General features: G+C 43.0%; 1 protein-coding gene across 1 annotated transcript in view; it reads left to right on the top strand.

Moving 5' to 3' along the window:
• Positions 1-2,792: 2,792 nt before the first annotated feature.
• CAP2 (cyclase associated actin cytoskeleton regulatory protein 2) overlaps positions 2,793-14,684 on the top strand; it is a 172,011-nt gene continuing 160,119 nt past the window's right edge. The window contains exons 1-2 of the mRNA XM_049765257.1: positions 2,793-2,913; positions 11,332-11,432. Coding sequence (XP_049621214.1) covers positions 2,793-2,913; positions 11,332-11,432 — 222 coding nt within the window. The remainder of the gene's footprint in view (positions 2,914-11,331; positions 11,433-14,684) is intronic.

Below are 14,684 nucleotides of genomic sequence, written 5' to 3' on the forward strand. Positions count from 1 at the left end.
GCTCGGGTCAGGTGGGATGAACTCTGGGGCCTGGAAGTTGAGGCAACGGGTGGTGTGGTCTCTGTGCCAACCAGCTGGCCTCTGCAGTCTATGGGGGGGGGGGTCGCGCGCAGGGTGGCTGGCGGCTGCGGGTCGTCCACCTGTGAGCGCCCTAGGAGAGTGCACTCACCCTGGACGCCTGGGGTCCCTACTCCCCGGTTGGCGCGGCTGGCCTCTGCAGTCTATGGGGGGGGGGTCGCACGCAGGGTGGCTGGCGGCTGCGGGTCGTCCACGTGTGAGCGCCCTAAAAGAGTGCACTCACCATGGACGCCGGGGGTCCCTACTCCCCGTTGGCGCGGCTGGCCTCTGCAGTCTATGGGGGGGGGGTCGCGCGCAGGGTGGCTGGCGGCTGCGGGTCGTCCACGTGTGAGCGCCCTAAAAGAGTGCACTCACCATGGACGCCGGGGGTCCCTACTCCCCGTTGGCGCGGCTGGCCTCTGCAGTCTATGGGGGGGGGTCGCGCGCAGGGTGGCTGGCGGCTGCGGGTCGTCCACGTGTGAGCGCCCTAAAAGAGTGCACTCACCATGGACGCCGGGGGTCCCTACTCCCCGTTGGCGCGGCTGGCCTCTGCAGTCTATGGGGGGGGGGTCGCGCGCAGGGTGGCTGGCGGCTGCGGGTCGTCCACGTGTGAGCGCCCTAAAAGAGTGCACTCACCATGGACGCCGGGGGTCCCTACTCCCCGTTGGCGCGGCTGGCCTCTGCAGTCTATGGGGGGGGGGTCGCGCGCAGGGTGGCTGGCGGCTGCGGGTCGTCCACGTGTGAGCGCCCTAAAAGCATGAGCACTTTTTTTATACGCCTTTGTCTTCTTGGAAGATGTGTTAATCTTGTTACCCCACTGTTTGTATTTTTATGGGGGGCATACCCGCTGGTGCTCAGGGCTTACTCTTAGCTCTGTGTTCAGAGATTATTCTGATGGCGTTTGGGAGACTATGGGATGCTGTGGATTAAACCCAGGTCAGCTATATGCAAGGCAAGCACCTTATGCAATGTACTATCTCTCTGGTCCTTTGCATTGTTTTGATGGGAGCGTTTGATTTTTGTTGTTGACGTGATAGGAGTGCTTTGTGTAGCTTGAATATTAGCCCTCTGTCAGGAATATGATGGGTGAATGTTCTCTCCACTTTGATGTCTTTTTATTTTAGCCATAGATTCTTTCACAGTGAGGACTCAAACCCAATTTATACCAACCAGGATTCCTACTGGTTAACTGAAGATCCCTGACTCCAAAAACCAATTTCCTGAAAACGAAACTTTGTCCCAGAATAAGCAACAGCAAAGACAAAAAAAAAAAAGAGTTTAATATTCTAAATTCAAATCACCACCAACTATTTTCTATTTAAAAGAATTCAGCAGTGAAGACCAGGGTCCCATGGATACTGTAGATAAGAAGAGGTCTAGTTTCATATTTCATATTTATATTCTAGTTTATGTCCATCCTGCAGAGTAAATAACAGTGAAAGTGGTAGATCCAACCACAGCCTTTAAACTTAAAAATATGCCTCGTGCCTCTCAGGGCTGGAGAGATAGCGCAGCGGTAGGATGTTTGCCTTGCAAGCGGCCAACCCTGGATAGACTCCGGTTCGATTCCCAGCATCACATATGGTTCCCCGAGCCTGCCAGGTGTGATTTCTGAGCGCAGAGCCAGGAGTAACCCCTGAGCGCTGCTGGGTGTGACCCAAAAAAGAAAAAAATTTGTGCCTCTCAAGGAGTCAAGCTTGGGGGTGGGGTGTGAAGGGAATCTGGGGAGAGAAAATGAGGGGACTGGGCACTGGTGATGGGATGGGTGCTGGAATTTAACATACCTAAAAGCTAGCTATGAATAAACTTGTAAATCACAGTGTCTTCATAAAATGATAAAAAATTTAAAATAAAATTTACCAACAGAAACACTGAAATGTAAAACCAATACAAGACAGTTAGCTTTGAGAGGCTGCATGTTGACTTCTGCATGCTAAGTGATGCATAATATGATAAAAATCATGGCTTTCCCACTCTGGAGCCTTTCCTTGAAAATAATTAAGAAAATTGGGATTGCCTATGGGGTTAGTGTTCCCCAGAGACTAATTGAATAAACTTTAACAGGCGTTTGTTGGATTATACCTTCACAGAATTAAACCTTCACTACTACTGGAACTAATTCAAGTCAGCCTCCATTATTCAGCAGAAAGAAGTATTTATGATCTGAATTGTGAGATATACCTTCAGCAAACTTCGGGGTTTTTTTGGGGGGGGTTGTTTGTTTGTTTTTGGTTTGGGGCCACACATGGCAGCACTCAGGGGTTACTCCAGGCTCTGCACTCAGAAATCGCTCCTGGCTCGGGGGACCATATGGAATGCTGGAATCAAACCCAGGTCAGTCCTGGACCGGCTGCGTACAAGGCAAGCACCCTACTGCTATGCTACCTCTCTGGATCTAGCTTTGCAACTTTTAAATAAGTGTCCAGAATAGAATGGCTCTTAGTTAGAACGAAGAAGGAATCCAGGAGCCCCTCACTGATGTGGTCAAGTGAGCGAGTATTTGTGATTTGCCTATGGGACTTGTAAAAGTGACTGAGTTCAATAGAAAACGTAATTTGCTTTTCTGTTCTTTGGAACATTACAGGGTTTCCTGACATCTAGACACATTCTCTAGGTTAATAGAACTGTTCTGAGTAATTTTGACTTTCCTTCTTGTTGCTGCTTGGTTTAGTGGTGTCAGCTTGCTTGCTAGTCCACCTTGGTGCTCACGACTCTTCTCTGTGTGTCTTTCTAGAATGGCCGACATGCAGGGCTTGATCGAAAGACTGGAGCGAGCTGTCAGCCGCCTGGAGTTGCTGTCACCCGAGTCCCACCAGCCTCCTGGGAACTTTGGGGAGATGAATGGTATCATCACAGGTAGGGTGACAAATGGGTATCTTCCAGACCTACCTGATTACCTGGTTCACTTCCTTCTTTTTTCCAACATTTACTTATATTTATATTATAATTGTATTTCTCTCTACCTCCTGCAACATTCCTGTTCCTGGCTGGTTATGTGACCATGATAAGAATCAGGGACAAGAAATTCCTGGGGGACCAAAATGATAACACTGCAGAGAGGTTATGATGCTTAGGGGCTGGAACAATAGCACAACTGGTAGGTAGCCAACCATGCCTTGCATGCAGCCAACCGGGGTTTGATCCCTGGCTCCCCTTATGGTCCCTTGAGACCCACTAGGAGTCTTTTCTCAGAATACAGAGTCAAGAATAGGATCTAAGTACCTTTGGGTGTGGCACTAAACAGAGAGATAAACAGACAGAGACAGAAGGAGAAAGGAAGGAAGGAAGGAAGGAAGGAAGGAAGGAAGGAAGGAAGGAAGGAAGGGAGGGAGGGAGGGAGGGAGGGAGGGAGGGAGGGAGGGAGGGAGGGAGGGAGGGAGGGAGAAAGAAGGAGGGAGGGAGGGAGGGAGGAAAGAAAAGGAGGAAGGAAGGAGGAAGGAAGGAGAAAGGGAGGGAGGGAGGAAGGAAGGAAGGAGAAAGGGAGGGAGGGAGGGAGGGAAGGAAGAGGGAGGGAAGAAGGAGGGAGGGAGAAAGGAAGGGAAGAAAAAAGGAAAGAAGGAAGATGTGTGAAAAGTGGATAGTCTCACTCATCTATGGGTTTTAAGAAAACTAAAAGACATTTTTGCAATAATTCTCAGAGACAAAAGAGAGGAGGGCTGGAAGATCCAGCTCATGACATGGAGCTCACCACAAAGAGTGATGAGTGCAGTTAGAGAAATAACAACATTGAGCACTATTATAACAAAGTGAATGAATGAGGGAAGTAGAAAGTCTGTCTCGAGTGTAGGTGGGTGGGGTGGAGAGGAGGGAGAATTGGGACATTGGTGATGGGAATGTTGCACTGCTGAAACGGGGGTTCTTTACATGACTGAAACCCAACTACAATCATATTTGTAATCAAGGTGTTTTAAATAAAGATATCCAAAAAATGCATTTGATATTATAAAATAAAAAATAATATATTCTAATTTTCTAAATTTATTAAATTTAACTTCAGCTCTTTTTTAAAAAAGAAGAAAAGTGGATATTGGGAAAATTTTCAAAGTCCACAAACTCACTAACACTATACTGAAGCTTGTAAACCCCGTGCCATCTATCTGAACTCTTGACTTAATGTTGATTTTACTGCCATTTCACAATGGCACAATGATTAAGTAGACTATTTAAGTCAATATATATTGCATACATTTTATATATTCTGCATTAGAAAGTTCATGGGAAAAGTGTCTTTCTTTAAGACTTTAACTTTAAGAACAAGTCGCTCCATTTAAGAACCGTTGATTTTAAGGCAGTTAGTTGGACCTTCAGCCAAGTATGACTTTACTAGATCATGATCTAGTAAACTAGATCTCAAACACTGAGTTTTGCCTGTTGCTAACCAAATAGGCCTTTAAAATGACACATACACCAAGGCCATAGTTTCTCCAAAAGTTTTAAAAATTAGCTGCTCAAAATTGAGTTAAGTGTCTTCCTTAAAACAATCCCATCTAAGGCAAATGAAGTCATCGACCAAAATGTTCCCAGTTTCTCCTTTTCTGTGATGAAAATGCATGACATCCCATCAAATGCGAGTTTCGAGGGAGACATTCTGGTAGTTTCTAAAATGTTGTGCAGGACACGCGTGTGCTACAGTTTCACTCCTCGTTTATTTGAAATTCTGCTTTAATGGGAGGGAAATCTGTATTTTATCTGGCACCTCTGTTCTTGTCTCTTGTGAGTTTTGCTTCCTTATCTGACCCATTTCGAATTCCATCAGGCTTTGGAGATGGGGGCCTGAGAAAAGCCTTGGGGGAAGAGCTGCCTTCCAAAAAAGCTTTCACCAAGCAAAAATCCTCATTTGGTGCTTCTAGAATTTCAGGCATCATTGGAGCCTTGCCTTGTATTACATGTCCTGGGACCCAAAGGACAGCCTGAGCACCAATGTCCAGGCTGGCTTGTTCTGCCTTTGAACCTACTGAAAATTAAAATGCTTGGAATGCATTGAAAGAGGGTGTTGTTTAAAGAAAGGCTGCCCGGGGCCCCTAAGCTTTTTCTGCCTCATCTGAGACACAGCTGTGATTTTGCGTTAAGCCTCATCATTCTGGTCTCTGTCCAGTGGATGCAGGAGGGTTGGAAAACCTGTTAAAAAAGCATTTTCAGCTGCTCTCTCTTGATTTTCTTCCTTGTGCTTTGTCTTCTGGTCATCAAACCGTTTCTCTATAAGCTCCCTGAACACCAATAGAAAACCCATGAGGATGTAAAATCAAGTTAAAAAATCCAATGCCAGGGGCCGGGTAGGTGGCGCTGGAGGTAAGGTGTCTGCCTTGCAAGCGCTAGCCAAGGAAGGACCGCGGTTGGATCCCCCGGCGTCCCATATGGTCCCCCCCAAGCCAGGGGCGATTTCTGAGCACATAGCCAGGAGTAACCCCTGAGCGTCAAACGGGTGTGACCCAAAAACCAAAAAAAAAAAAAAAAATCCAATGCCCTTGGGGGCCGAAGAGAATGCACAATGGGTAGGGCACCTGCTTGCATGGTTCATTGATCCAAGTTTTAGAAGTGATTCATAAATGCAGAACCAGGAGTAACCTCTGAACACAAAGCAAAACAAAATAAAATCCTAATGCTTAGGGGATTGGGTAGAGCTGTTGATACATTGAAGAAGAAAATTCCTGTGAAATTGTACAGCAGTCAGTTTGATCCCTGGCACCATTTACAATTTCAAATCTTACTGGAAGTGATACCTGAGTGCAGAACCAGGAGTAAGCCATGAGCACACCCAAGTGTGACCAGGGGAGGGAGAAGGGGGTGGGAGGGGAAGAGTGAGGGGGAAGTGGAAAGAGAGACAGAGACAGAGTGAGATAGAGACAGAGAGAGATAGAGCCAAAGATAGATAGATAGAGAGAGATAGATAGATAGATAGATAGATAGATAGATAGATAGATAGATAGATAGATAGATAGATAGATAGATAGATAGATAAAGAGAGAGAATGCAGCAGGTAGGGTACGCAGACAATCCGGGTTCAATCTCTAGCATCCCATGTGATGGGATCCCATATGTGGTCCCTGAACCTGCCAGGAGCGATTTCTTAGTGCAGAGCCAGGAGTAATCCCTGAGTGCCACCAGGTGTAGCCCAAAAACTGAAAAAAGAAAAAAAGAGAGAAATGAAAATTTTTTTTGGAACCTGGCTTAATTCACAGAGGTACTAGGCCTCATATTTTTTGTATTTTCTTTGTATATAAAAAAAAGAATTTTCTGGGAAAATTCATAGGCTCAACAAAAATGGAAGACATATAATTAAATTATTGAAACAAATATTTTTTCTGAGAGGCAGAAAGGCCTCACCAGGGTGCTCAAGCTGCCTGAGGCTACTCTCAGAGGCAGCCAATGTTTTGGTGATGTGAGCACTGTGGGACCTCCATGGGTCACCCTGGCGGAGCTCCAGGGCCTCCAGGACTGTAGCTCGTCAGGCTGAGGAGGACTTGTGGTGCCAGAGATGGAGCCTGGTTGAGCACTGCTATAGGTGTGCACCCTCGCCCCCTGGACTATCGCCCTGCCCCTAAACAAATCCATGTTAATCACAAATCATTGTGGAACAGCTATTAACGGGAAGGTCTTTGAAAACATTTTATCCAGCTAAGTATTAATCCATCTGGTCACGAAGTCAGGTAATTAGTACATGAGATATTATTAAAAAAAAAATCTGAGTAAAACCCATCCTTAAAAATTTGTATAGCACATTCTCTTCTGTCTGTGATGTTCTCTCCCTTCTTCTCTCCCTTCCTCCCTCCCTCCCTCTCTCTCTCTCTCTCGCTCTCTCTCTCGCTTTTTCTCTCACTCTCTCTCTCTCTCACTTTCTCTCTCACTCTCTCTCTCTCTCGCTCTCTCTCTCGCTCTCTCTCTCGCTCTCTCTCTCTCTCTCTCTCGCTCTCTCTCCAGTTTTAAAATACTTTTTACTTCAGGAAAAAAGCAACAAAAATTTTCTATCAATCTTTCAGCATCTCCATTTCTTAGTGCGTAAGCTGTGGTAATTTCTCAAATTCTGGTCTTAACAAATCCTTAGAAAAACCTCTCATATGAAATAAAAAATATCATCATTGCATTGCAATGATATGAAGTCCCTCCAGCATAAAAAAGAAAAACACTTTATTTTAAAAGAAATGTTTAGTGTCCAGAGAGAGCTCAATAGACCAGAGTGCAAGCTTTTATTTAGAAGTCCTGTCTTTTGTTTGTTTGGTTTTGGTTTTGGTTTTTGGGCCACACCCAGTGGCACTCAGGGGTTATTCCTGGCTCTTTGCTCAGAAATAGCTCCTGGCAGGCTCAGGGGACCATATGGGATGCCAGGAATCAAACCGGGGTTCATCCTGGGTTGATCACGTGCAAGGGAAATGCCCTACTGCTGTGTTATTACTTCAGTCCCAAATTCTGGACTTTTTGTTGTTTTTGGTTTTTTGTTCTTTGGTTTTTGAGTCACACCTGGCAGTACTTAGGGATTACTCCTGGCTCTAGGCTCATAAATCGCTCCTGGAAGGCTCGGAGGACCATATGAGATGCCAGGATTCGATGCCGTCCTTCTGCATGCAAGGCAAACACCTTACCTCCATGGTATCTCTCCGGCCCCCCTTCCTGGAATTTTTGTTTCTATCCTGGCACTGCCTGGTTCTCTGAGCACCACCCAGAATGGTGTCTCCCCAAGCTCGGAACTGGAAGCTACCACCCACCATCTCTGGTACCAGCACAAGTGGGTATGGCCCCTCCCCACCAAATAAAATAAACATGAGAGAGAGAAGGAGTAAAAGAGTCACACACAGGAAGAAACTTTCAGGAGGAAACCAATCCATAACAAATCCTTATGTTCAAATTTCCCAGAGCCATGTGGTACAGGTCTAATTTTGAGTCTATGGCTTGATTTTTTTTTCCTCTTGTCTATAAGATAAGTTTGTTATAAATGAAATAATGATCTTATATATATGAAATAATTTATTTCCTTTATAAATGAAACAATTTATTCAATTGGTTGATAGTTGGTTTTTGGGCCACACTCAGTTGTGTTCAGGGTGTACTTACATCAGATCTCACTCCTGGTGGTGCCAGGGGACCATATATGATGCTAAGAATTAAACCCGGATCAGCCATGCAAGGCATGATCCCTGCCTTCTGTACTATCTTGTCAACCCAAATTATATTGTTTTAATTGTATGCCTCATGATGTATGCCTATGTGAGATGCAAGGAGATTTAATATGTATCTTACACTTCTAATTTTCCAGAATCTTTAGTCTCAATATATTTATATCCAAGACTGAAAATGCTTTAAGAGATACTCGAGGGCCAGAGAGGTAGTTCTAATAGCTGGAGCATATGCTCTGCAGGTAGGAGGTCCAGGTTCAAATCCTGGCACCACGTGGACTCCAGAACTTCCAGGAATCCTAAGCACAGAGCTTTGAGTAGCCCTTGAATACCACCAGTATAAAACCAGCCAATCAACCAATTAACAAAACTGAGAAACTCAAAGAATACAGTAGAAAAAAAAAAAAGCAATTGTTAATGACTACTAGGAGGAGATGTAAGCAGAGCTGAGGGATTAAAAAAAAAATCAGAAAATAGGCCCTTTTATTACTAGACCTTCTATACATAATTCTCTAACACACTCCTAAAACTTTCTCCCTTTTTAAATTCTCAGCAGAGATCTCTCAGGCTCCTCCATAGCACCAACGAGGTTTCTCAGTTTCAAGATGGATCCTTGGGGATTCCAGGAATGTGTCCCCGTTACGTTCCCAAAATTGGTTTATGCTATATTTTGAGTGTCAGGACTCAAATTGCCTGCTGTGAACTTACAGTGTAGTGCATCCCTTGGACTGTGAAAATGGCCACTGTGAAGAGAATGGATCTCTTTTCTTCTACGGGTTTATGAGCCTGGAAACTTCTGCTCAGGCTGAAAAGGGAGCCCTAGTTTGGGTTTGGGTTTGGATTGACTAATCTACAGTAATGAGTTTCTCAGTAGTGTCTGTCTGTCTCAATATTAAAAGCCAGAGACTTGATGATTTTGTTGCTCATGAAAAAGCAGAGGGAGAAATACAGAGCACAGTAACTGGACCATCCTTTCTTCAGCTTTTGCGTCATCTGGCAGATGGAAACTTAAGGTGGGGCCAGAGAGATAACACAGTGGCTAGGGTACTTCCTATTTACACAACTGATCTGTGTGTAATTCAAGGCATCCCAAATAATCCCCTAAACTCCTCCAGGAGTGAGCCCTGAGTGCAGAGCCAGGAGTGAATCCTTAGCACCCCAGGCTCCAAAACAAAAACAAACAAATAAACTTGGCAATGATTTTCTTTCTTTTTTTTTTTTTTTTTTTTTTTTTTGGTTTTTGGGCCACACCCGGCTTTGCTCAGAGGTTACTCCTGGCTGTCTGCTAAGAAATAGCTCCTGGCAGGCACGGGGGACCATATGGGACACAGGGATTCGAACCAACCACTTTTGGTCCTGGATCAGCTGCTTGCAAGGCAAACGCCGCTGTGCTATCTCTCCGGGCCCTTGGCAATGATTTTCTAATTTTTCCTTTTTAACATTTTTTTTTTCAGTTTAGTTTCACTCCAACACCTATGGCTTTATCAATGTACACTTTGGAACCACCAAGGATCCCAAATGACCCCAGTTTCTCTCACCTGCCCCCTCATAGCCTCCTGCTATTATGCCTGATATCCCACTCTGCCCCTTTTAGGCATCATGGTTTTCAATGCTATTACTGAAAGGGTACCATGCATATCACTTACCTCCTTTCAGCACCCAGTTCTTATCCAGAATGATCACTCCCTACTCTCATTATCAGCGATCCCTTCTCTGCCCTAACTGCACTCCCCTCTCTGTGGTATGCTTCCAACCATGGAACAGTCCTCCTGGCCCTCATCTCTATTGTCTTTGGGTTATTATTCTCACATTATGTTTTTTAATATCCCACAAATGAGTGTGATCATTCTATGCCTGTGCCCTGTCTCTTACTCATTTCACTCAGATTGATACAACCCACATCTATCATCCATGTAAAAACAAATTTCATGACTTCATTTTCCTAATGGTCAAGGCAGCCATTTTTATGTCCACTTTAACACCTCCCCTCTCCTTGGGCAGTGAAGGAGAAACAAAATAAATGAAGGGACTTTGTTTCCCTACTTGTCTGGAAATTGTTTATTAGCTTTTTCTTGGCTTAGGTAACCTTGGTAACTGCTTGCAGGGTAACTGTGGCACTGGGCTGGTCAGTATAGGGATGGGATACTAGCTTGGGTTACTGACTCAGTTTAGTTTTGCGATTTGTCATTCACTTGGCTTAGAGCTTTGTTCAAACATATGCTCTACTTCATCTCCCTTTCCTCATCAACAAATTTAGTTTTTGCCCCTGGGTTCATAGGGGTAGGGGAGAATTCAATGCCATCACGTAGGGCAGGGGTCCTCAAACTTTTTAAATAGGAGACCAGTTCACTATCCCTCAAACCCTTGGAGGGCCAGACTATAGTTAAAAAAAGACTGTGAACAAATTCCTATGCACACTACACTTATTTTGGAGTAAAATAACAGTGGGAACAAATACAATATTTAAAAGAAAAAAACAAGTAAAGTTAAATCAATGAACTTGCCAGTATTTCAATGAGATCTACGGGGCTGCTTTCGGTGGACCATAGTTTGAGGACTTCTGCCTGGTACTGAGAAAAGGAGGAGAGTCAGAGAGTGTGGCACACTTCTCACACATGCGCACTGCAGCCTAGGACAATTCATTGGCTAAGCAGTACAGGCAGCAGTGGCAAAACACCAGGCGGGCCGGATAAACGTCCTTGATAGGCTACATATGGCCTGCAAACTGTAATTTTTCTCAAGCCTTTGGGAAATGCTTTTTCAATACTGGTTGAGTAAGTAAACGAGTCTGTGAGTAAAACAGTCCTGATCCTAACCTCTCCATATTACCTTGGGCAAGGCAATATTTTCATTTCATTAAACCACTAGGGAGAGACCAGGAAGAGAGCTCAGTGGTTAGCACATGCCTCGAAGGTGTGAAACTCTTAAATTGAATTCCTGGCACTGAAGGCTCACTCTCCTCCAGCATTCCCCTAAGACAACATTTTTATTAATAATTTTTATGAATAATTGTATGTGACCAAAGTGGATTACTAATCTTTCACAGTAATATTTTAGGTACATAGTGGCATTGAACCCAGGGCATTCCCACCACTAGTGTTGTAAGACATTTTTAAGTCAAATGAAACAAACTACCAGACAATAACCAAATGTTCTTCTTCCAAAGGTGTGGCCCCCTCGGTGGAAGCCTTTGATAAGCTGATGAACAGCATGGTGGCCGAGTTTTTAAAGAAGAGTAGGATTCTGGCCGGGGATGTGGGAACGCATGTGAGTACTTTGTTCCTTGGCATGGGTGGGAGTGGGGAGAATGGAGGCTGATTTAAAAGGAAACACAAATGACAAAGCACAAAGTGAAAAATCAGAAAGCCATGCTGGTTGGGGAAAAGTGAGAGAGAGAGAGGAATGGATTTCCCAGTGCTGTACTGGGACATAATAGTGCAGGCATCAGATTTTTTCAAAAAATCAGCAGAATATCTATATTGAAGACAGGCAGTGGGTGAGGGAAGAGGGAGGTGGGGAGGCATTGTTGGTGGGAATGTTGCACTGGGTGTACTTTTTATGACTGAAACCCATCTACAGACATGTCTGTAACCATCGTACTTAAATATATAATTGAAAAAATAAGCGTTAAAAATGATCAAAATCGGGGCCGGAGAGATAGCATGGAGGTAAAGCGTTTGCCTTTCATGCAGGAGGTCATCGGTTCAAATCCCGGCGTCCCATATGGTCTCCCGTGCCTGCCAGGAGCAATTTCTGAGCCTGGAGCCAGGAATAACCCCTGAGCACTGCCGGGTGTGACCCAAAAACCAAAAAAAAAAAAAAAAAATGATCAAAATCTTGTCAAATTAAAAATAAACTACCCTAAAAGTATGAAATGATTTTTATCCATAAACTCCACTTCTGGATATGATCCAACAGTGTTGAAAGGGGATCTCAAAGATATATTTGTATATAATTCTTTGCATTGCTTATTATTCTTTTTAAAATAGAATGTCACAATGGGTCTGGGAGGATAAAATTCAGTCGGGAAGGGTGGCAGGGCTAAAAAAAAAAAACCCAAATCATAGAATTTGAGAAACTCTGCTTTGGTAGATTCATGCAACGGTATCCAGGCCAGTTTGCCACTTTTTATATATTTTTAAATGTTTGATATTTAAAATGTTTTGAGCTAAAGAGAAAGCTCTATGGGTCAAATATATAATCTGCATGCAGAAAAGGTGAATTAATTCTGGGGTACCACATGATCCCCTAAACACTGCCAAGAGCAACCCCCCTCAAACACGGAGTCGGTAATCACCCAAAAGGAAGGTAAAAGAAAAAAAAGAGAAACCTGTCTGAGAGTAAGAGAAGACAAATTAGAAATGAAATATTGAAAGGCACTAGTTATTATTTGTGTGTCTTTAATGAAAATCTAATGCAATAGCCGAACCAATTAGAAACCTCAAAGAAATTTATCACCTGGTTCCTCGTTCCCATTTGCCTTTATTTCTTGCAGAGGATTAAATTCCAAATCCATCTGCTTTGTGATTTCACAGCCATGAGGCAATTCCAGCAAAGCCATTTTCAGTATAACTTCACAGAAAATCTGATTCATGAACAAATTTGTGGTTTGGAGCTCGGAAAAAAATAGAGAACGGATCCTCTCCTGGCGCCTTCCCCAATTAACCATTCTATTCAACCCCAGGACCTGGCCTCCAAATCTGGTGACTCGAGTTATACCTGAGATACCAGGATTACAATGAAATAAAAATTAAGTATGTGCTGATTCAATCACTTCTGCTACACAGCTAAGAAACATGAAGATTTTTTTCTCATGGCCTTTATTTTTATTAAATTTCTATTGCAATGACCCTGGTACATTAGGGCAGGCTAAGAGACTTCTAAAGCTAGACTTGAAACCTATATACTGTTATAAATAATGCTAGTTATTAAAAAATAATAATGTGTAAGGGACTAGAGAGATAGTATTTTGGGTAGGATATTATCTTGCATACAGCCAGCCTGGATTCAATTGCCAGCACCCTATATGGCCTCCCAAGCCCAGGTAGGTCCCCAAAACCAAAAAAAATTAAATAAATTATTAAAATAAAAGAGTTGACCTTTTGATACCTGAATTTCCAGAGAAGTCTATGGCAAAAACGAACTCACTTCCAGTTTATTCCATAGCTCTGTGATTATTCTCATCTGGTTTCTTTTTTTAGCAGTTTGTTTATTTATTTATTGAATGGTTTTTAGGTCATACCTGGCAATGCTCAAAGGTTACTCCTGGCTCTGTGCTCAGAAATTGCTCCTGGCAAGTTCAGGGGACCTCAAGAAATGCCAGGAATCGAACCGGGTCCATCCTGCATTGGTCACATGCAAGGCAAATGCCCCACCACTGTGCTGTCTCTCCATCCCCTCTCATCTGTTCTTAAACATAATGTGTTTTGATAAGTAACCTTGAGTTACTTAACATGAAGTTCGGGTTAACACAGAGGCTCAATTTCTTATATTCTGAGACTTGTTATATTGTAAGAACTTGTTAATTTGTTAAGACTTGTTAAGACCTGAAAGTTAACAAACGCAAAATGGAATATCTACTCCCAATCTAGCATTTTTTGTGTGAGTGGCAAAGATCAACTTTCTTAAACACCTTTGCAACATACTGTATATCATTCCAATAATTTTGGCTTCACTATTGTTGCTTCTAATGTAATGTGATGCCTTAAAGGGATCAATATATATATACATTTATATATATATATCTGTATATATATATATATATATATATAATTAAAAAAAAACCTCCTAACTCTTACTATAATTTCTCACAACACTGTGGAGTTGTTTTCTGTTTTGGTTTTACTTGGGGGCATACTTGACAGTGCTTAGGGCTTACTTCTGAATCTGCACTCAGGGATTCCTCTAGTAAGGAATCAAGGGACCATATATAATGTCAGAAACTAAACCTGGATGGACCACAAGGCAAGCAAGGCAAGATCCCCACTTACTGTACTGTCACTCCATCCACAAAATTGTGGAATGCTTTTGTTAACTAGGTAATATTGGTGTTTCTAAGATTTTAACTTTGTATCTTTAAAAAAATGGTGAGATTTGAATAAACCTTTAGACTCTGACAGCAAAAAGTAGGGCTAGCTTGGGGCCAGAGAGATTAATAAAAGAATTAGGGCACATGTCTCATGTATGGGTAAGTTTGACTGTTTACTACAGTAAAGCCAATCAGATTGGCATCTTTCAGACTTCATCCAGCAGGAGTTAATTGTAGAGAATGAGATAAACACCAGGACCATTCAAGCTTTAGTGCAGTCATGAGTAAGTCCATCAACTGGCTATTTATTCAATATAATATCGCTTTTCCACCATAGATCCCAACACATAAGCCATGTGTTTAAGTCGACAGAGACTTTAAGGACACATAGTACATCAACATCAACTCAGCATTCAACAGGTACATGAGAACATGGGATATTTCTTTTATATATATATATATATATTATTTAAACACCTTGATTACACACA

Source organism: Suncus etruscus, chromosome 18, assembly GCF_024139225.1.
Source record: "Suncus etruscus isolate mSunEtr1 chromosome 18, mSunEtr1.pri.cur, whole genome shotgun sequence".
Classification (NCBI taxonomy): domain Eukaryota; kingdom Metazoa; phylum Chordata; class Mammalia; order Eulipotyphla; family Soricidae; genus Suncus; species Suncus etruscus.